We start from the raw sequence: 25,113 nt of genomic DNA, 5'->3' as shown, positions 1-25,113 counted from the left end.
ATGTGATACATTACCAACCTGTAATCTCACATTCACATTTGCCAGCTCACCAACATCTATCATCAACAAAATGTACACTACACATGAACCTTTTGAAAGTAGAAATCCTTGTGGTTTCTTTGGAAAAAAAACTCTGTGGAGATATTTTGAAAGACAAGGGGGAAATATCATGTCTTATGGGTTTCTTTTTAACTTTTACATAGTATTTTTAATCAGTTCAATTATCTACACCTGGACAAAACAAAGATATTATCTGACTCAGCATAAGTCACTTTTTCGTCATTCTTCACAGGTGATTTCCCACTTTACACAGGCAAATACCCAGCGCAGATACATCAATGTATGGCTCTCAGTGTACATGGATCAATTTTAAATAATCCATTTTCAGAAGGTCACATCAGCAGTGTGATGTAGTTCATAACAAATTAAAACAGACATGGTACTAGACACCGATTGTAAGTCATGAAATCATCACAAACAACAGGACATCAATTCATGATGCATGCCCTTTATGTTACATTGAATATTATCTCACCTCACCCATAAATGTTGTTTTCTTATTTGATCAGTGCGCCTCTGTTATTTTCAATGTACCCCACTTACACATGTAGTACATTGTGATATAAGATTGACAAACTTTATGGAAAACAACTTCTTTATTCCGATAGTGCGACGTTTCAGTACAGATTCTTGCACTGTTGCCCCTAGATACAGATGTAGACTGGCACGCTTGACAACAGTGCAAGAATCTGTACTGAAACATCACACTATCGCAATAAAGAAGTTGTTATCCATAAAGTTTGTCAATCTTGGACTCCCCAACTTCTAAATGCCACTCAAAGAAGTCATTGCGATACACCCCGCCACCAATAGCAACTCATTCAGTACTTCATGGTTGTTACTTGTTTATCTCGAAAAACATGGAATAACGCATGATGCATGGACACTACTGAAACAACAGCAAAATGCAACATTTGAATTGTTTGATTCACACAGGTTGGCTGAAGTGTACAATCGGATTGGGTCCAACAGTTAAATAAACATTGAGGTGTTCTGTAAGATAAATAAGTTGTTCACTGGCCCCTCAATGTTTATTTATGTTCCCCTCACCCTTCAGGCTCATGGAAGATAAACAAACATCAAGGGTAGCTCAATGACCAGTAAACAGCCTATAATATAACACACAGCTGATAACTATTGCATAAGTATGATGAGCATGAGAGCTGACACATACATGTAAAGTATGTGGTATCAGTCTTTAGACTAGATATTCCTAACAATACACACGTACAGTGTTTCCTGAATGCTGACATTTCATACACAACATTGATACCATGTTAAGTGTTGTGAATTGATGTGAATTCTGAAAACTCAACAGCTATCTCTGAAACAAAATGAAATGACTTGCTGCATCTTAGTCAGTGACTGTATATTGTATATTGGTTATAAGTACAGGTATATGTCTATAACACCTGTCTTATCGTGTTGTAGACATCCAATTTGCTTTTCAGCAATGTGTGACTTATGGAATGTGTGTCTGAATGATCATCCCACGCCATCCACAAGCTCCATGTTTCTTCACTTAACATACTCACATGTATAATAATAACTAAGAACATCACAAGTCTATCTCACACATTAATCATCCATAACATATTGTTATTAAGCGACAAAGCCAGGTATTAATCTGAAAATACTCATTTTGCATTCGGTATGTATTCTCTGACATCTTCTGTAGTTCTGGCATCTCTTAATATTTCACCTGAATGAAGTAACATTCACTCAAGTGATCATACGTTCAGATATATCAAGTATGTCATTAATGTAAAAACACAGTGTACATCTCTATCTAGGGGCAGTCTATCACATATATACATGCAGATACATAAACAACTTAAAAATCTATTTTCAGGACCAGGTAGACAAACTTCTAACATCTATCAAAATAGAAACCTAAACACAATATCACAGCAAACATATTTTGTTGGTACATAGAACAGATAAAATAAAAAATATCACTGAATTTATCAATGAAACATGAAAACAGAAAAACTAAGAAGACATCAGACTTTGTTCTCATGAAATATCATCTACCTATGCCGGGACTGGTAATCTAGTGGGGAAACTCTATGTTATGTATAACGCTATATGTGTAACCATGGCAACCTTACCTTGATTGACAGCTAGTGAGGACAAGACACGATGTGATGAGTTAGTGATGAATCATGCGTAGACACACACAAAACACAATGGCTTAGTAGTAGGGCCATTAGGACTAAACCACACAAAAATACTTCAAAATCACAAAAATAAGTTTCAGCAAAATCAAAGATAGTATGCAAAGAATATAACCAATTGTTGATATCTTGAATAAATGTTAGTCAAGTTTGATTCAAAATTGTTCTTGTGGGGGCAGTGGGGTAGTCTAGTGGTCAAAGCTCTTGCTCGTGACACAGAACACACAGGTTAAATTCCCCACATGGGTACAATTTGTGGAGCCTATTTCTGGTGTCCCTGCCATGATATCGCTGGAATATTGATAAAATCTGTTGAAAACCATACTCTCACTCACTAACTCACTCACTCACTGACTCACACATTTTCAGTTGTTGTTTAAATCTATGAAATGGTTTAGCAATAAGAGTTCTGATGCCATAAAGAGATTTCATACTATTTCAGGTAGGTATGTCAACTACACAATAAATATCCACATAGTTACACAACATACAATTCTGCTATCGAGATCTATTACATAAATAGGGCAATAGAGGTTTACTGTCCCATCCTGATACTCATCAGCACTGTTTGAAACACTACCACAATGAAAAGTAGATTATGGTGTTCTGACATCATTCTGACATTTGACACTGACACTTAAAAGATGCACTTACCAAACACAGAGTTATAATATTTCAGCCTGAAAAGTGTCTTTTCAGAAACAAATCCAACTGCTTGATGCCTTGTACAATGTATGTCTGAAGGTGGTGATGTGTAATTGTGGGTTCACAAGACAGTGTAGTTTAAAGTTAAGTGTAAGTTAAAATGTCATTTTCACCAAAATTGTCTGTTATGATTGGTATCTCTGCTTACTCTGCAACCCTTTGTGAGGGAATATTTGTATAAATCATAACATATGTGTCTGCCATCTCAAATATTTCCAGTTAACAGTTAGAGCTTGTCATTCCTATTTCCTCCTCTAAAGCTGGTTAATATGATGCCAAATATGCAGAGCAATTGTAAGATGTCGAACATTACAAACACTCCTCACTCTATTTGTTTGTAAGTCTCCAGCAGGGCACCAGATTTACATTTGCTATTCTCTCAAACATCTCAGCATAGCATTTCATTGAGAAACCAGGACAGGAATCCTTTCTGCACTCAACCAGTTCATGATGCCATGACAAAAAGTGCTTAGTATTCCATGCTTCGAAAGGGATCTGCAGCATACATTATTACATGAGCAGATGACATGGTAGCCATGTTTGAAATACTGCCACAATGGATGGAAATGCTTCAAGTGATTCTAGTCACATGGTTCTCCATGTGGAAGTTTAGGTAAACTGTAACAGCCAAGGAATTGTAACACTCAGACTCAAATAGTCTAAAACATAAATGTGTTTTAATTTTCTGAAACTTATATTCAGAATTAATGTCAGACAATGTTTGCATATGCTATCTACATTCAAAATACCTTTGAATATGTGCAAGGATGAAATACTTCAGATACTTAGTTTTAACAGATTTCAGTTGGAATTTATATTCAAATCCTGAGTGGCTTCTGTATTACTAAAGTGTAACAACTATCTTCTCATTTCATTTTCTATTGAAAAAAAAATGATGACAAGAATATTTTTGTTGAAGTAAGTTCACTTCAAGATGAAATAGCCATGCATCTACAGAACCTGAGAATGTATAGAATTTTAACACAACAGGCGTGTTATCCCTCATATCAACCCTGATGTTAGCAAGTAAGAGATTACCAAGAATCCTGTTTGCAAAAAACAAACATGACGCATATAATGTTTTTAATGTTTTGTCTACCAATGAAAAGCGTGGGTATCTTCCTCCTTCGACACTGATGGATACATACCCTTGACAGTTCCTTGTTGTGTATCAGAGACAAAGGTATGCGTGATATTATGTTCATCATTCCTTTATTTGCTTAAACTGATAGATGAAGCTGTATTTAAAACATAGCATGGATGCTAGTTGCAGCAACTATGTTCATACATGATAGATACATGGAGTGTCCACAGAGCTCCAGGCACTGTACACAACTAGCAAACATTCATCTGGAAGACGTGTGGCCGACTCAAAGCTTCAAATCTCTTAACAAAGGATAAAAAAAAATTGTATGGGTCACTGAGTCCATGAGAAAGAAATCATGAAGTCTAACAGAATGTCCATGAAATGGTTTGGGGCTATATAATATATACAATATACAATATAATATAATCATAAATATACACACACACAAGGACATACATTTACATTATTATTTGATTAAGCATTTTTAAATACCTACATGTGAAAATATGTGACTCAAATAAAAACACTTCTGTCATATATGTAATACTTCAAATATTTTCCAATCTAATTGGAAGGTAACTTTAGCTAAAGGACAAGAAAAATGATAAAAAAAAACTGTAATAGGAAATTTCTATTTTATTTGACAGTTATAATTACTAATATTCACTCAATACAATATATATACCTGTGCCGTGTGTGTGTGTGTGTGTGTGTGTGTGTGTGTGTGTGTGTGTGTGTGTGTGTGTGTGTGTGTGTGTGTGTGTGTGTGTGTGTGTGTGTGTGTGTGTACGCGCAAGACCATGGATGGATGGATGGATGGATGGATGGATGCAGGCACAGATGGACGGGCGGATGCATGTACATAGCTACTGATCTGACTCTGAGAATAACTTGCGCTCAAATTAATTGAGGCACAGGCCAAGACTGGACTGACTAGCTTTATTGACCATCATACATGTCCTTCAGGTCAGCCTGTGTACAATGCCTCTGATTGATTCCTAATTACAGTGTGAGTAAGAAAACAGCGTGACCAGAAGCCTGATCCTACATCAGCCCAGGGTCTGGCCGCATGAAGCACCCAGAAATTTGATACCTTCTTTACATTATTAAGCACACTGCCTACACCCTGCTTGGAACAACTCTGACTTGGTTCCCATATATAATATGTATGAGTAGTAAGATCTGCTGTTGGTTTAGAAGCTGACAAGTGAGTACCAGGTTCACCTGTCTCACAGAAAGGTAAACTGATACAAATAAATCAGAAGACTTGTTTTGTCAGAGAGATTTCTTTAGCCATTATCAGGACAGATATTACCAGTTTAAATGAGGCATGGAATAACGATGGGTGACATGGTTAAATCTGTCTTCTAAAAGTGAAAGTTTAATTCATTATGTGGATAACAAAGGAATAGATAAAGATCTTGAACTGAGTATATTTGTATGACATGAATACATTAGAATGTCTATATTAACTTATCATTCTATTTGGGAAGATATATACATACAGTTAATTACACAGAGGAAACACTAATAACTCCAGTCAGATGTACTTGCCACGTGTACATGAATGTAAAAAGAAAATCCCTTTGTAGGCATTTGATGCATGAATTTATCCCTGATTTGTGTTGCAGCCTGAATTAAGGTATGTACTTCTCAGTTATGTACTTGATGTATCAGCCACAATAAATAGTTAGTGTGTGTACCAGTATAATGCACACATAGCCTGTGAGTTTTTTCACCATGTTCATATGCTATACATGAAAGTAACAAGACCAGTCTGATACCAGAGGAGATCACAGAGAGCTGCAGAAGCTACTAATACCACTGACTATGCCATAAACATGTTTGTGAAGTCCTTTCACCATCAGGACATGGTTCTGGGCTTGACTAGAATATGTGTATCCCCTTCCAAGCATTCCTTACAATGACAATTGCTACAGTCTACATTCTTCTCTCCAGATGATTCTTTTCCTTAAAGCAACATACCTCCATCAATAAGTATTTCTAGTGAATGATGAGGTCTTGCCTTCAGGCAGACAATCTGGGTTGAATTGAATACTAGTACCCTTCTTGTCATTTCCAGCCTAAGGATATAATGCTGCCGCAAAGGCATCCCTTTTGAGTCACACCGGCAATAACTCAAAAAATAAAAAATAAAAACCAAAGTCACGCCCTGTCGATCGTTAGTCTTATACTGTGAAGTAATGATGTATCATGACCTTGAAACAATTATATCATCTATATTCAGTGCTTGAAAGAGTATAATGAGTCGGGCACACACAGAATGAACAGTAATGAATTTACAACATACGGACTAATGACAGCAAACAGCTGTACTTGTAAACAAGAGGTGTGTTTCCTCAGTGATCATAAATATCTCCATTACTGATATCAAGTGTAAGTCAATATGTCAAAATCCACAGGTCTTTTGGCCCTTGCATTTTATCCAAATGACAAGAATATGCTGTGCAGAAGGTCTATGACAAAAATGCTACATAAAGAGAATCTCACCCAGCCAAGGATATTTTGATCTTTATCAACAAGTGTTGATACAACTAATATCAGTAAACATGAGGATGAGATTCTATTTATCATCCAAAATCATTCTTTATTAATTTGAATGAAAAATGTACATCTCTGAACACAGTACTGCCACTAGATTTGCTAGGAGATGTCATCTCATCTCAAACAAGTAATATCTAATTATCTCCACTGAAACACAGTTTTGGATGATAAATTTACATCATTATGACAAATATTATTGTCTACACACATCTAAAGCTATGATGACTACACCTGCATGTGTAGAGTGTGGGCAGCCAAGTGTGTTACATGAAATATCACCTCACAAAACAGCTACCGACTAGATGAGCCGGAACCTAGAAACACACTGTGACATACAAAGCACTTACCTGTTCCTATCATTGCAGAGATGACTATAACACAAATAACATAGAATCTGCTGGTGTTTCCCTGAGAGATGTGGAGTGCCATGGTTGAATCTCTGGCTCAGATGTTCCTCAGTCGCCTTCACCTGCTGGCAGAAAACACATACATAGTCAATACGAACACAGTCATTCTATGAGAGTCATCAAACTTTTCAATCCTTAGGCTGATTCAATACCACTTCAACAAACACTCCGAAGACTACCTCAATAGACAGTGAACATCAAACATATACCTGAACCTTTAATCAAGGAAAATGTATCAGCAAGTCTTACACATCTCATGCAACACTGTAATTTATGTACTGGTAATTTACATACAACTGATTAAAAAATATGCAAAGAAACTGGCAAAAATGCCACTGGGTTTTTCGTAAAACCTGATGGTTTCTATGAGATGTATCTAATCAACACAACAATTAATTGATGCCCCACCAAAACACCATACATTCTGTTATTTCTGGACTCGGTTATGAAGAATGTCCATGCAGCATGAAGAAAATATCAAAAAGGAACATGGTTTGAAAATCTCACTTCCTTTTCTTTACAAAGATATGAATAACAACATAGACGTGGACTGCTATTGCTATTTTATTATACTTGTTTATTTAATGAACATCACTATTTTTGATTGGACAGAAAATGTCTTTTCACTATAACCATCATACCATAATATCAAACATCATCTCCAAAGAAGCTGAACACCATCTGATTCTTAAATATTACTAGTTTTAATATCCGTGATATCTGTGATGTCATGACAGATTACCCATACTAATATAAAAGATTAGTGTGATATCAACATTCTCTTCACGAAATATTTCACGCTACATCTCTGTCAAGTACGACAAACAGAAATCCTGAAATATACATCACTCATTCCCGATACAGTATCTGTCTTTACAGAGTTCAGTCTGTTATACATGTAACATGAAAACATAGGACATATAAACTCATATCAATCATTGAACACAAGAATGGAAGCATCTAAATATGCTCACAGTACAATATCTGGATCCTAAAAAAGTGTCATTAAACGAATATTTCCAATTTCCCAATTCAAGCAGTCATAAGTAATGCATCGACTTGCTTGGTCTGACTTGTAATTTCACTTTCAGTAATGAAATGTTTCACAAATGCATTAAATATCATGCCAAAACAGAGTGTTAAGATGCAAACTAACTATATAAAGATTTAAAACCAAATATTCAATGTATTGAGTTTCAACTTTCGTAAAGATTCGACCCACACAAATCACTAGTTAACTCAACCAAAGAGGCACCTAAGTATGCATGTTACATTTACGAAGGAACATTGAAAAAGGCTTATTGAAGGTGATGAGAGTGTTAAGAAATCAGATAAAGTCACTTCTACACATGCCTTAGTTTCATATCCTGTTATGTGTACTAACATCTTTCATGAATCGTTCTTCTAATGTGCAAATTGCATTATACAGGGGAATATTTTGTTGCAAAAATGGCATTGTCCTAAAAGGCATCTGATTTACAGGTATCACTTTGATAAGGGTCTATGTGACAATTATAATGTGGGACTTCAATGTCGTCTACTGATGGTGATATGACAATTGTCAATAACTTGGTGGTGGTATTTCCATATTCATAAGCAACCCAATTGTCCAACTGTTTTATGAACACCTAGTGTAATGATAACATGTATAAATGTGACTAATGTCCCATGACAAATTATACATCCATCCATAGATATTATCCTAAATGCCTAAAATGTCAACGTTGAAATAAGAAACACTTGTAATCATGCGTCAGTCATTTGTAACAGTCAGTATGACCCAGTACCATGACAGGTGTTGCTGTGGGTACAGAATACATAATTGATGGTACAGCAAACCTGTAACATATGGCAGACAGAAGTCGCCAGGTACTGAGTGACCAGGTAGTGAGTGACTAACTTGACAACTAAAACCCCAGTGTGGGTTAGAAGAATGAAAAAAATAAACAAACAAAACCTTTCCATAATCGTCCAAAAGCTCATCCCATTGTACAATTTCAATGACATCATAAGCATATATTTATGACTCACTGTCAGACAATGACATCACACAGGTGTTTGCAGTGTTCCAGTGTCGAGCACCATCACACAGATGGCATCCACTACAATCAGTTACAAGACAGACACCTGTGACAACTGTCGCGCTGCTTCATAAGGCTAGATTATTGAGTCGATTGTCCTCTCAGATCCTTGTTTTAGAGACTTAGAACATTAGGCCGAAAGACCTAATTCTAATGAAGGCGAACAACACCATTTCTGTCTGTATTGTCTGAAAGAGTCTGATCAAATTTCAAACATCACAATAATATTGCTAAAATAGTGTTCTGGTTTCAAACAAATCATCCCCAATTATTACAACATAAATAATCATAGTTGCATGTTCTATTCAGACAAATGATGCATTTCTTTTCTTCCTTGTACATCAAGCTGTCTATATGTTTCGCAGATGATGACCTCAAGAGACACGGATTGTCATGCCGACATTGTTTCTTCAGGACACGCCTATGATTTATCAATAGCATACCAAGTACACTAGGGCAGGTTTCTGTTAATCAATGTCATGGTTACCACATGACTTGGTCATACCAACTTATTAGTCATGCAATATATGGGTGCCAATTACCAATCTCAAGGTCAGCCTAATCTTACTTCATTAGCAGTGGGGTTCTTGGACTGATACAACTTTCATTATTAACATCCATTATAGATTCCTTGGTTCAAGGGGCATTCATTTATTTTCTGCAAAATATTTCTGCAAATGTGCAACCATACTAACCTTCAATGTAAAATGACAGCAAACTTAATTTCAGTAGAACATTTACTGATTATAAGCATTCTTGGAGAGTTTTTCTGACAGAAATTCTGCACGATTGATGCACATAAACTTTTTGCTCAAAACTATTTATTTGGTATCCATGTTGTGTAAGTGCCTACTCATATTATTTGTAATTGAATCACTTACACAGTATGTTTAAGTACAAGATAAAATGCAGTTGTTTTCATCATTATCAAAAAAAACAAACAAATCTGCAAACTGAAAACTCTGTTTCTACAATAATATTAATCACACCCATTTTTGAACAAACGCTGTACAAAAGATATATAATAAACCTCACTGGATTGTGGATGTTGCAATATGTCTGGGTGGCAGTGATTAGAAACACACCTAAACATACGTTCTTGCGCATAGTTCTTAAAGATGAAGAACAACCTTATCTTATGATGCCTTATGAATATGATATTGCAAATAGTTATCCTAATGACAAGTACATTAACTAGAGATGCTGTAGTTTCTCAATAAATACTAAAAATGCAAATCCTGCCTTAACATGTATTTTTACTTAGTCATGTATTGCCATAATCAAATGATCAATATGGCCAACAAGTTGTAAATGGTATTCACTGGCTGTAGACTGTGGGAATAATTAGCCATCCATGACACAATCCCCAATCGATGTAGTTCAGCAGTCCACTCCTATTTATACTTAACTTCAGTAATGAGAAAAGGTTCACACATCACGACTACACTGACTGCACATTAGCAGATCATTGGGAAAGTATTTTACACAATCATAGAGGCAATGACAAAATTTGGTTGATGTATTGTACAGTCATAAGTGTGAATTTGATCTTAGAATGAAACACCTGTGTGAGTCACCTACAATATCAGCCCACAGGCCTCTCAGTAACAATACTACCACCAGTCTATTATACACTGATTGTATGGTACACTTGAGTCAGGGGAGCACTGAAGGTGTTTTTTTTCTATGGAACATTTCCTACACAATATATGCCCATATTCTGTGATACATATACTAACATGTATCCTTATTCAATGGTCTATTCAGACTGTTCTATACCATCAGCAATTGTAAACTGAAACTATGGAAATTGCTAATAGACATCCTGGAGAACATTTTCTTAACATTATCCATGTTAATCTGTCAGCTGGTGGAAGTATATGAGATGACTAGCTTCAGAGTGAAGAAGCTAAACAAGGTTGAAGATGTGACTATATTGATTCCACATTACATCGTAATCATAATTTCTGTACATGTTGAAACTTCTTCAGTAGCCTGTCCTGGAGGTGTATGGACAGGACTATAGAATGTCTTGAAAGTAGAACCATCTTGAAAACACGAAAAACACTCCCCATTTCAGTCCTCACAGCGAAACTTACCAGAATTCAAATCAACTAAGCATAGCCTTGTGTCTGTATATGGATACTGCAACAGCTATTGAACCACCAAGCAAGCCCTCATCATGTACAGATGTGGTAGTGGACAGTCTCACATACATGCGTTCTGTGAAGTCAATGTCTGCTCATCAACAGCTGTGGAATGTCAGCTGTTATGGTGTATGGATTTAAGTTTATGACTTCAACCCAAATGCAGCCCACAAACACATGACTAAGTCACCTGAGGTCTTCATAAAACCAACAAACACACAATACTCATGCTCATTGCTCATTATTTTTACTGTTATGAATGGTAGCAACAAATTCAATTATAGAGATTTCCACTTTTCTCATTCACAGACACAAAAACCTAGAAATCTGATATACAACTTTCACATTCATCCTCCCATTTGTCCTACGATGCCAGGTTGTATAGCATTGTGTTTAAATGTAGAAGTTTACAATAATTTGGCACACAATAGTAATGTCTATTCATAAGATATGTAGTATATTGACCAACTGTTGAGTATCCTACAATTTTGTGTAAATCTTAGTAACAACCGAAGAATTGTATGATCAAGGCCCTTGGCATCATATGGATAGATGATCTTGATGTCAATTACTGGATTGTCTGATTATGACTGAAATACAGTGCAGTGGTAAACAATGAAGGCAACTTGGGCATATGTCTGGTAATTAGCACAACATTATAATAATCATCTGTAGTTGTTGTGAATAATTTCTTAACTGGGTGATTGAGGGACATCAAACCAGCCTTTGTATGTTGTACACATCTGGCAAACTTAATCCAGATATTGTTACAGTGAATGTTTTGACTAACCTTACAGCTACAAATTTTGTTTTTCACCTGTGTTTCTCAACTGGCTGAAAGTTTTAGGCTGTCTCATAAATGATGCATTCATAAATACAGGAGAGCTGAGATATGTTGTATAAAAGTAACAGTGTTTCAGACGTTCATAAAATACTACATTTATTATGACTTTGCTACCATCCCCAATACTAAAGAACTGTCAGTATTGTATTTGTAAAGCCCTTATCAACTTTATGCAAACAGGCTAGCAGTATGATGCTTTGCAAACATGTTTACTAGAATATCTATGAATACTTAAATCAATATATCCTAGCAAGACTCTCTCTCAAACATATGACGGGACCAAGATAAAACAAATCAATTATGATTCCATGAAATAATCAATGCCCAATATGCACTTGACAAAAGTTGATACCTGCATTGATCTGTGCCATCCTTTGTTGTGCTCCAAGTGGAGATCCAAGCCAAGTTTATCAATGTTTTAAATGGTAATTAGCCAAATACCAATGATTGCATATCCCATGTGTTATTAACACAACACAAAATGTATAATGAACATGCAGAGAAACTGTTATTGCATGTTTGTGGTATAAACAGCACTTATCCAGTGGATATAATATTTTATGTGACAGTCACAAAATACAAATTATGCAATACATCCTGTTTAGCTCCCAGGTGGTATATACAACTTTTCACATAATAAACCATAAAAATCAAAGGGCTCCAATCTCCAATCACACACGCTCCATTTTTCACGTAGGTAGATAGTGGGAAGCAAATTGCCAATGCTCTGTGCCATACTGTTTCCACAGTACTGAAAGCAGCATAAAAACAAACTCACTAATGGACATAAACAAACATAACATTGTATCAAATGAATCACGTGTTCAAAATGTGCCATGACAGGATGAATTACACAGACAGACAGACAAATTGTCTGTCACAGTCCATGACTAAAATAATGTATCCCTCCAGCAGTGAGCTAATCATGTAATCACCTTGTACATACCTGCAGGTAATCCTGGTCCTGTGACTGACAAAGTACGTACTTATTACCTGACAACACTTCCACACATCCTTATCACAGAAACACAAAACCCTGTCTGTCACATGTGCATGGTTTCTCAGGTTAAGGAAGCAAAATGACATGTTGCAACAAAACAGCTCAATGAACTGCTATAATCATCACGATCATGCACAGGATCATATTTCAGCTGTCTGAACTGCCTCGTATGATACCCCACTTGATACAATCCATCAGCTGCTTAAATCATGCAGCATACAAGAACTGATCCTCAACAATTACTGAACACTCCTGAATTCAAACATGACACTTGAAGGGAGAACACTGCAGCAAATACTGACACAACAGTCAGTTTTATAGATGAAAATCTAGTTTTGAGTTCCATTCCCGTTAAAATTCAAGATAGAACTTCTGCAAATACTTTCATTTAGTTACACATAGGATGACATGGCTTAAAGAAAGAAAATGATATCTTTTGCAGGAGTGACTTAGTTCTGTAAAAACTTCATCACACAACATCGCTACAAGTGAATCTAAAGACCTAAAATCAGAACCACTTGATGGACTGAAAGATTAACACACTCCAGAACCCATTTTGTAAAGCTGAAATATTTCCTCCAAAGATGATATTGTCAACTGTGTTGACCAGTGACCTTGCTGGATGTTGTGATGTTGTTTTTTCTTACCTGTAAAACCTGACAGATAACGGTATGTCTGTCCAACAGATATAAAAACCTGACCAGCTGAGACTACATCATGCTGCGTGTGATCCGCTATGTCCCATAGCAAGCTCCCCTTAATAAAAGGAACACCTAACACCAGTTGACACCCTCACGGGATGAATCAACACCCACAAGATTCCCTTTACAAAGATGAAATCCTTTCACTGCTAACAAAACATATCTTTGAAATAAGCTTTATTCTGGGGTCACGGCTTTTCATACAGTTTGAGTCAAGAGGCACAACAAGAAGTAAAACCTTGACACATGGGATCAGCATGAAGACTTGAATACTACCCTGCCAATACCTTGTAACACACCCATTCACATTGCATGTGGGTCTCTGAAGTCTGGATCAGGATGAGGGCAGTCCATTTCCTGTATTATCTTCATGGTCCCATGGCTGATCTGACACTGATACTATTAACCATTCACATTTTCATTAGCCTAATTTCTGAAGCAGTAACTACATCTATTCAGTTGAGGTCATATTGTTTAATACATTATCAACAGTTGCTGGGTTTTGTAAGACTTAGAACCTGAACAAACATGTTACATTATCTTTTGGGCTGAATGCTAAAGACAATATCAATATAAAATACAAATCTGCACATTGAAAACTCTGTTTCTACAATAATCACACCCATTTTTGTACAAATATGTTGTGAACAAAAATATCAAAACTCACTGGCTTGTGGATGTTGCAGTATGTCCAAGTGGCAATGAATAGAAACAGACAACTAAAGTAACACATAACGTAACACAAGTTGGAAAGAATACAAAAACAAAATCATTCACTTGAATAGAAGTGTTTGGCAGGCGTACAAACTATGAACAAACTACTGGATAACTTGAATGTTTTTCAAATAACATTTCTCTGTAAACATCAATTTTCCTGGAAAAAAGTATGATTAAAGAACAAACCAAAACTAATGGCAAATCATGCTGTATCGGGCCCTCACGCAAATCTTAACATGGTTGTCAACAATCACCTTTACACATTAAGCCGTGCACCTCTAAAAGCAAGTTATGTGAATCACAGCAAATGAGCAGGAAACACTCTAGGAAATTGCTTTAAAGTTACTTCCACATAGTACAATAGTGGTATATTGGTTCACAGATGAAGCATCTTGGTAAACTGTTTTGAACAAAAGCTGTATATAGTTGTTTTGTCATATTATTTACAAGTGTTCTAATGCTTCTCCTTACACGTACAAAACGTCTTTATGGCAGAATGACACATGAAAAAGTTAATATAGCTATGATAACACCTACAGTTCAACACTAGTGGGTATATTGTTTATATCTGGAGTTCTCTCTCAGTCTTCACAGCACTTCCCTGTGTCTACTCATGGTCAACCAATATTTCGCCTCTGCAGCCTGGGAGCCGACATTACAATCAACAATCGTATTTTAAACTGTAAACAACGGACCATGGAATTTTACATTTTTTTAATCATTTCAGCAAAAAACATCATGTTCTGTTGAGCCATTGTAAAAGGGAAGTGAATTAAATGAATGGACTGGGTAAAACTGAGAAAAAAGTATATATTTACAGCTGACATTTCTTCACTTCATTGGTTGTTCCCCTGTAAAGGATTACAGGTTTTCTCAATTCTCAGGGCATGCAGACTCCATTAGCCTTGCTCAACCAACGCACAAACAACTGATCCTATTTCAACTACGGAAGCCATCTCTCTCTCATTACACATTAGTATGAATAATATGTTAAAAAACAACATGTCAGATGGCAACGCCCTTTGCTTGTTATGTATCCATGGCAATGGTGGTTCTCTGCTTCAGTGGCTTGACACACCTGGCAGTTGAGATACGTGACTCAGAGACAGCATAACAAGTGACATGACCGTGTATCAGTTATAACACCCACCTATCTGTATGAATAATTAACTGAAGATTAATGAGCTGTGACCTTCCCAGCCAATAGGGTCACTGTTACTACCATACAGGACTCAGTGTAGGAAGGAGGAAACACATTGTCCTATTGACACAAAGCACAAATTCTATTTTATTCAATGTAAGCAGTGAAAATAGAACATGAATAACATGTTGTCATTCTTCGAAACAATTGTTATTTGTTTTACACTTAAACACAATATTTGTGCCAATAGTCCTCACATAGAAATAAGGGACACATGTGCAAACTTCAGTTGATTATTTGTATGTTAAAGGATGATGATCAGATTTACAATATTACCTCATGCTGTCTAGATACTATGCTCATTTTGCACATTATATCAAAAGTAAAGAAAAACATATATAAGCTAAAAAGGGAGGAATTACTGCATGATCCTCAAAATGAATCTCTATAGTCTGCCAGTTTTCAAGGACCTGTTTCATACAACTGTGTATTTTCCAAATCACAAAACAACTGGCCTAATCAAACATATTGGGCATAATGACCTACCAACAGTAATCAGAACATTTTTACAGGGAAATTGTGTCACTGCATTCCTGTATATACCTAAATGAGACATGAGACAGTAGAATAACAAAGCATCTCCAGCTTCTGAAATGACATGTCCCACCTTCATGCTGCTCCTGTGCGTGGGGAGACATGGTCAACTGTGAACTATAAACCTTGCACATGACATCCAGGAACCACTTGATTGTATAGTCACGTGATTCCTGTACTACAAGTGTACAACATGACTACCAGTTACTGATCATGATCAGCCCTTGATAACATCATGATTTCCTCAATGTTGATCAGTCCTACTAATCGCCAATCTCTCCCTTCTGTAGGAAATGCATTGGTCTGATTCTAATGATTAGTCGACAATGGCAGATACCCCCCACAACATGACAATGAATTTACAATGCTGTGAGCTCCATAACACCTAATTATTTTATCAAATGAGCAGCACATATTTACCATTGTTGTGACAATATGAACACAGCAACAAGCATGGCTTGGTAATATATCACATTTCATCGCAAGAAATATATGCTGGTATATATGCACAGTGATTATCATCTTAAACAGGAAACTGTGGAATTTGGAAACAAGGGGAAATGGGAAACAATATTTGTGTTCCTAATACCCACAACTTGTGTTACATTTTGTTGTTAGCAAACAATGAATATCATGGTGAAAGATATAATGATTACATTAACTACTAGTAATTTGAAACATTAGGTTATCTGCTGTTCCCTTTACTATCGAGCATAGATTCATATCACATAAGGGACTGAGGTTTGTCTCACGAGATGGGACTTATTATGAAACACATTTTTGCCTTCAATGTATCGACAGATATGTTCACATTTTGACTCTCATGACTCTGGTTGAGTGATCTGAGCATATCAAAAAATGGAGGAAAGGTACTTTCATTTCATAGAGAAATAGAGACAGATGTTCCATTACACAAGTTCCACTGGCCTGTGAATCAAATGTACTACAGTGTGGCACTTTAGCACATGTTCACTTTAATGATATACAAGAAGCCAATTTCACTTATGCTCATTCGTTAGGAGCTAGATAGGGGTCATCATGGCTTTACTCTATATCAATATGGGCAGTGGGGTAGCCAAGTGGTCAAAGTGTTCACTCGTCATGCTTAAGTCCAGGGTTTGATTCCCAACATGGGTACAATGTGAGAAGCCCATGTCTTGTGTACCCCTCCATGATATTGCTGGAATATTACTAAAAGGAGTGTAAAACCAAACTCACTCACTCACTCACTCACTCACTCACTCACTATATAATCATGATAAAGTCAAGTCATTTATCAATGAATGATGTATGTTTACCCAACGATTGTTTTAGCAGCAGTGCAATTTTGCTATTAGAATAATTCACAGCTAATCATGACAACACAATCTTTTATTCACATCATCAGTCCCGAAACTCCTGTATTGTCAGGTAGGTATGTAAATGGCACCTGTGTAGGGTGGGACATTATACCACACGCCATACCACACTGTTATGCTAAGTGTAAAATATATCTTAGTATACACAACCCTAAATAATATGTACAAACAATGTCAAACACTGCATATTCATAAAACATGCATGTTGAGACTGTCATTCTTCTTATCTCGCTAGACAAAAGTAAAAAACTTATGAAGTAATTTTAACTTATTCACAACAAATGTGAGCTCGATAATATACACGTTTATGTCTTTGCCACTAAAACATCCTGTTTCATATTTCTATTTCATCTTAATCATCTTCCATGGCAAGATGACATAATTTACTACAGTCTCCTACCACAAGCACTTCAAAATATATTGAAGCATTGTAAAACATAACTTGACACATGGTTCATTAATCAAAATATACGTACATGTATGTTTATCTCTCAAAAGTGGCTTGTCCAAGATCTAGCATCAAAGTGCAAAGGCCAACAAGAGTTCCTACCAGAATAATTAAAATTTGGTTAATAAGATTTGGCATTTGTTTAATGAAATAAGAAGTATGATAGAATAACTGTCAATAATGCCTCAGAGTGGTAGCTGAACTGAACACATTTATACCATGCCCTCATCACATTCCTTATTACCCACTCACACACTCCACATACACACTTTCTGTCCTTCCATGCCAACATTCTTGTCTTCATGAAAAAAATCAGAGTTTTATGGCATTTGCTTGGAAATATGTATTTCCAGTGGGGATTGCATCCTGAGTGTTTTTAATTGCTTGACTGATAATCAGAGGGAATTTTTTACTGCCATTCTCAAATGAATGAAGTTTAAACATAATCGCCTCCAAAACATTGCCAAGTTAAACAGTAACGATGGCTTTGAAAACTCAGCACAAATTTTGGAACATTTGAAAAAAATCTGTGAACTCACAAATTATCCAGATTTTTTAACACGTTCTATTTCTGTTTCTTCCTTGTGGGAAGGCACGAACAAGGTGACATGCACCAGCCTGACAAATAGTGCCGTCCCGATCATTTTTCAGACGAAAAAGTCAAATATTGTTACAGGTAACAACTTGATGACAAAATGTGACAGAATTTGGAAAGGGGAACTTCCCATTCTGTGAAATCTTCTGTATCAATAATTATTGTTAAACACTGTGTTTGTATCAGATGGTATGAGAGAGCAGTGAGAAGTCAACATACCTGGAAATCTTGTCAACACCTGCAGCTAATGTGGACAACTTGGTCCAAACACATCAACATGTTGGATTTCTAAAGTCACTCATCACATACAGAAACGGATGGCATTCTTCATTCAAAGGAAATGTGGCCTGTTTAGTGGACAGATGAGGCAGATGTGGCCTATGAAGTCTTGTACTGGAATTCTAGCAATATTCCAGATGGTCTTGAAGTCCTTTCTAAGGTCCTTCAAATTCTTTGTACTATACAGGCTGTTGATTTGTCAGTTAATATCCTTCGAAATGTTAACCTCTAATTGTACTTTCATATTCTTCAAAAGTCTTCTAGTTGTATCAGGGATCTGCAAGAAAAAGAATAAAGGATTAATGATTTGTATGACGGATGGCAATGGCAATGTTCTGCTTTGATAAATGGTTACAAAGCCAAACCGTAACATCTGTTTAGCATAAGAAATTATTTGTAAAATGATTAAGTATAAAGAACACAAAATGGTTTAGTCAATGAAATGGAAACAGCATCTACTTGGTTCAACATTGCTTTAGAAATATAAATGTTGAGGGCAAGACTGATTCGCTTAAGTACTGATAGGTCACAAGATACACATACCACACCATGTCTTGTAGCAAAATGTACTTCACCTAAATTTTGTTATACGACTGATACTATCTTACATACCTGTATAACCCAACCCAAACAACTCTATAACTTTCAACACTTAGCATAGTGATTTTTTCTTCAGGGCACACAAAAAATAATTTAGTTACATTTAGAGTATCACTGAAACATTTATTTCACTTGTACTCTGGACTTCACACTTTCCCAAGACACTGTCCTATACATACATATATATATATACATATCATGTCCTTACCACACTGTGTCAGCACTTCCTCTCATCTCACACATTACAATCTGTTTGAATCCGTGTTTTGTATCAATATCTCATGGAACACCCACAGGCCCTGTGCAAATATTTTAACATGAATTTCACAAACAGCTTCTTCAACAGCTGAGTCTATTTTTATATGTCAAGAATAGGCCCTTAATCACAAAGTAAAAAATTTTCCAGCTACGCAATTTAAAAGACAAAATATCCTGTTTTCCCCTCATCCCCTTCTCCATCCTTAATGCCATGGTCGTCAAAGTGGGCGAGGATTGGCGGAATCCAGAAGCAGTGAGGTCATCAGTGTTCCTCATATAGATATACATATTTGTCTAGCCGTATCTTCATCATACATTTCTTAATCACTGAAGAAACATGATAGCATTCATAGCTGATAGAATATGTATTACAAAGTCCATGCATTACTTTCTCATCTCATGTTCATGTTCTCTAATTATTTTCATCAATCAGCTTAGATCCTGTAGTCACATTCAAAACACTATATCAATATTTAACATTTACATAGATCGTTTATCATGTGTTCACACTAAACCATTTATAAACTAGTGTGATTTTCTTAAAAACTATTTTATAACACAGATCTTAACAAATGTTTATAGAGACTGAAGAGAAAACCATTATATATAGAACGCATAAGCTCAGAAGTAAACAAGTACTACTTACTTACAAAGCATCACAAGAATGATGGCACTGTATTCCCTTCATTTTTAAAATGAAGATCTACAGATTTGTTGAAAACATTTGCAAACAAGTATGAGATAATATCTCACACAGTTCGAGGTGCATAACACAATTACTCCAACCAGAAACCTATCATTTACCAGGAGGACACGACCCCCCACCAGCCGATGCAGAGAAAGTCACATACCTTCCGAGGACCTCCAACAATACCGATCTCCTTTCTAACTAAGCCCTTTGGTATATAGATACAGATACACACTTCAGTTTGTCCAGCAGATCTTCAACACCTCCTATAGGTAACCTATACTCATATCGGAGATTCAATGATGGGGTCTGCCCAGATACCTAACTGGTTTCAAGCATTTCAAGACATCAGACCAAAGGATTGCCTGATACTGCTGTTATTCCAATGCTTTGTTCTCAAGAGCAGCACTGAATGTAATGGTTGATAGTGTTGTTATCAAAGTCTTATTGCTTGACACCTGTGATAGGGCAGATAAGTCCCAATGCTATCCTCAGTATTAGCTAGAAATACTGTTACTGTAGTTTGTCTGGCTGGCTGTCAGCAGGCATAACACAAAGAACGAATCAGGCATATTAAACAGTTTACCACCATTATTGTGTTGGGTGTGTAGTTTCTCTCCTCCATTAGTAGTTGGACCTCACTTCAACCATTATGTAGACAAGATCAGGTCACTGAATCATTACAATTTCTTACACTGATACCTGACAGGAGGTCCTTGTTAGTTCGTGGAACAATACCCATTACTGTTGATATGGGGGCACATAACAGCGGGTAACCCTTGTAATTTAGACATATTTGTCAATAATGATAACATGATAATATCTGTATCTCAAAAATTATTATGCTAAGCTGTACATACATTAGGTAATTGGTGGGACAATAACATAGCACATATCTGTGTGAACAGACAGACTGACAGAGACTTATTATTTGTATAAATGTTGGTCTATGTAAATGTTTGCAAGTGTATGCAACACCAACAACCAGCAACACATCTTTCCTGGGAATGATGTAAAAAAAACAAGAATTTTCTTAAAAATATACATTAACAAAAATACTTCATCCACTAAATTCAAATGCCTGCATCAGTTATCGTTATCAGATACATGATAAGGGTCTCAACTTCCAGAGACATTTGACCTCAAGTATCATTGTTTAAGAATTCATTAATATAATCAATCACATTAGTGTTATGGTCCTGGCTTATAAAATGCCAAACTCTGTGTGATTTTATCAAATGTACCTCACATCTTATCCTGTATCACAAAGACACTGTGATAACATTATAAATTACTGAATGTCTACGTAGGGCAAGAGCAACAATTCAGAATTGTTCCATAGTACCAAGTTAACTTTATTCACATTCATTTGGCATCCCCTCAAAAATACAGACTTCTTTTGCATAACCTTGAATGTTTCACTTCCTGTCAGTTGTAAATGTCTTTATTTCCTTCGTAACAAGATTCTGGCTTTTCATTGTGTATAACCATACTTATACATAAAGATACAAATAGTCTGTGGAGGCAACGAATACCAGCTCAAGTTTATTATTTGTGTAATTCCTGGTACTGTATCTTATGGCTCATTTGACATAAGCACTGAGAAATAAGTATTTGACCTGAACACCCTAAAGTGTTTATACTGGTTTTGAACTGCTACTTGGAAACCCATCCCTAACCAGGATGTGCCATCACAATGTGAGGCTTTAACCTGATAACCAATTAAACATGATACAGATGAAAGGGATCATCTCAAACTGTCACTGGGTTACTTTACAAAGTTCATCTAATCCAGGTGAATGAATTTGAAAGAGCCTGATGAACAACAATTACACTGAGGAAATTTCTTGCTTCTATTATCAAAAACAGAAATATGAATTCAATAATTCACAGACAACAATTTTTCTTGACAATGTGCAGAAGTTATGATATAGCCCCTGCCTGAATGGTCAATATTTAAGGCCAGTGGGGACAACACTGGACTGTTTGTCCATCAATCCAATGCCAACATGGTGTCTCTGAAACCCAGACTCGACCAGCACACAAAGACATGGATTTGAGAGGGTAATCTCCTAACAACAAAGCTTCCCAACATTTCCCAGTGCTGGACAGCTCTCAATGTGTCTAGCTACAGGTTCAATATACCCCACATCAACCTGCTACCTGCAGGAGCCAATGTAGAGTCATACACAGTCAACTACACCAAGTATCTCTGGCTTTGCTTTTATTGGCCAAAAATGTAAACTTGCAAAAAAAAATTTTTTTTCATTGTTTTTTTTGCCCAGTATATACACTATAAATTGCCAAAAGTAAGCACTTTCAGTATTTAAAAGGAATATGACTTTGGTGGGTTTACTATTATTATTTCTTTTCCTCTCTTGCCTTTATGTTTTCTGGAGATAAAAGAAATGAAAAGTGCTTACACCTTTTACATTTAAACAATTTCATTTAAAGTATACTACAATCAGTACCATCAAAAGTAATAAATCTATATATTTCTCTTTATACTTCAACTAATGTTTTTTTTACAGATTTACCACAATCTCATTTTTCTTGTCATTTATCAGTATTGGTAAATCCATCCAGGTAATACTAGCTTAGCAACATGACTGTACAGAGTGTTTCAGCACTATGGTACTAATTTGTGTAAGTGGCCATTGATAACATTCAGCATTATGAAAACTTCTTAATTTTATTAATTAGATCAAGCAAGACCATAATCAGAAAACAAAATGTCAATGGTTCATTTTGTGTGTATTTGCCCAACTGCTGTCTTGTTGATGGATTAGGGGAGTAAAGAATACAACTCCACCAAAATGTTTCTTTTCATTTATAATAATGGCTGAAAATGACTGGCATAGTTTCCCTGACTGAGACAGCAAGGCCTCCCCTGGTATGGAACAAGTTCACAAACCTTAAAACACATAAACAATTAAATACTGAACTAAACTTTATATATCTATACAATAGCACATATGGTACACAGAAATCTGTACTGTAGATCACACTGCATACCAGTTGGGTCTGACAGTGGCTCATTTAGTGCAGTTCTAGTTCCTTGTATAATCAGAGGATTGTGTGTATCTGGGGCACTGACTCAATTAAATTTGGGTTATTATTACATACAAAGGTAACACACTTCATATAATATGAGCCAACAGAGAAACAAATAACTTGGATCAAGGCTTGCCTCGACTGCCAGTCTGCGTGAGCCTAGCACCAATTGAACAGTTAGAAGTAGAGCCATGTAATAATGGAAGGCAGCCCAGTTACTGCTGGATTGAAGTTGATTGTTAACCTGGATTAGTTCATGTGAAGAGTGTTGTATGGAGAGGTCTATTAAACAGTCCTAGGCTAAACAGTGCAACTACTTCAAAGGAAGAAAGCTATTTTTAACAAACACCCTGAGACCTCTTTCCCTCTTGTTAATGCCCACACCATACACCCCACAAAGTAGCATCTGTATTACAACATTGTGGCATGGTTCAAGGGGTTGGTTTACTTGCTTCCACTCACTCACTCGTTAGTTAGCATGGAAACTTTTCCTCACAGTGCATATGACACTGAAATGCGACGTTAACCAAATGTGTTGTTAGTGTAAATAGAGATTATTAGCAAAGTTTCTGTATCTTAAAATCTTACATTAGGAAATAAAACGCAATAAGCCTTTTTCATACATAATGTATATTATCTATTCTGAATACTTTGGCAAACATAAGGTATATTATCTATTCCTAATATTTGATTTTTACTGTAAAGAAACACACATGGTAATATCTCTTTACCAAATAATTAAATTTTTTCAATACTGGTAACTGATATCTCTAAGTGAAGTTCCTTTAGAAACACTGTGAAAACAAGCATTTAAACATTTAAATGAATCATGCCAAATGTCTTTTGGTCATGTTTTCCTACACAACCAACCCTTACTGAACTTCTGGAGAAAGTTGCCGACAGTTTTCTGGACACTGAATATGTGTGAAAAGTCAAAGTGGTTCCTGCCAGATAACAACATTTGTGTATTTGTATATAAAACTGTATGGGACTGTTTCATCACATCAGTAACACTTTGTCAGGGCACTGATTTATAGGGCAAGGGTGGACCTACATGAGGTGTGCAGGAGTGCACAACCACTCTTCTCCCCTTTAAAAACATTTCCTGAGGAACATCTCCTCCTAACCTATGGACTTCATGATTTATGTGCACCCTCTCAAAAATCCTGGGTCCCTCCTGTAGCCTCAATACTTAGGTTAAACTCTGTGTCTTGAATCATGTTTCTGTTCACATCTTGTTCCATAGAAACTTTGGGTCTTCTCCATGCTATATGTGATCAAAGAAATCAGCTTCATCTGGTATCGTCCACACACCACATATATGCATTTACTTCAGAAAGCTGGAGTGAGTCTTTGTGTGAATGCATGTCACACTGACAAACACTAGTTTCCATACAGGAACAGCTTGTTCACACATGCTGTGGGACTATCTCTATTGCACTTATGAAATGTGGTGCAGATGCATTTCTTAATTTAACAAAAGTATTAGATTCCTCAGACATGTGAATCAACACCTTTTGTGTGTCTAGCTTCCAGTATGGAATACAATTACTTAACATATATCCAGAACATCAAACAGTTACAATATTATGTTCAAGAACATTAAT

General features: G+C 36.2%; 1 protein-coding gene across 6 annotated transcripts in view; it reads right to left on the bottom strand.

Annotated features, from left to right (window-relative positions):
• LOC137285234 (cadherin-23-like) overlaps positions 1–18,931 on the bottom strand; it is a 49,914-nt gene extending 30,983 nt beyond the window's left edge. For 5 of the 6 annotated variants that reach the window (XR_010956960.1, XR_010956961.1, XM_067817529.1 and 2 more), the window contains exons 1-2: positions 18,847–18,896; positions 6,942–7,066 (exon numbers count right to left, since the gene is read on the bottom strand). Coding sequence is in view for 4 of the 6 variants with exons in the window: in XM_067817529.1 (XP_067673630.1) it covers positions 6,942–7,023 (82 nt within the window). In the remaining 2 variants the exon portion in view is untranslated. Of the gene's footprint in view, positions 1–6,941; positions 7,067–18,846 lie in introns of all 6 variants that reach the window. The other variant, XM_067817530.1, reaches the window with a different exon arrangement.
• Positions 18,932–25,113: the final 6,182 nt, after the last annotated feature.

The sequence above is a fragment of the Haliotis asinina genome, chromosome 5, assembly GCF_037392515.1.
Source record: "Haliotis asinina isolate JCU_RB_2024 chromosome 5, JCU_Hal_asi_v2, whole genome shotgun sequence".
Taxonomy (NCBI): domain Eukaryota; kingdom Metazoa; phylum Mollusca; class Gastropoda; order Lepetellida; family Haliotidae; genus Haliotis; species Haliotis asinina.
This window is presented reverse-complemented; position numbering and strand designations above follow the sequence as displayed.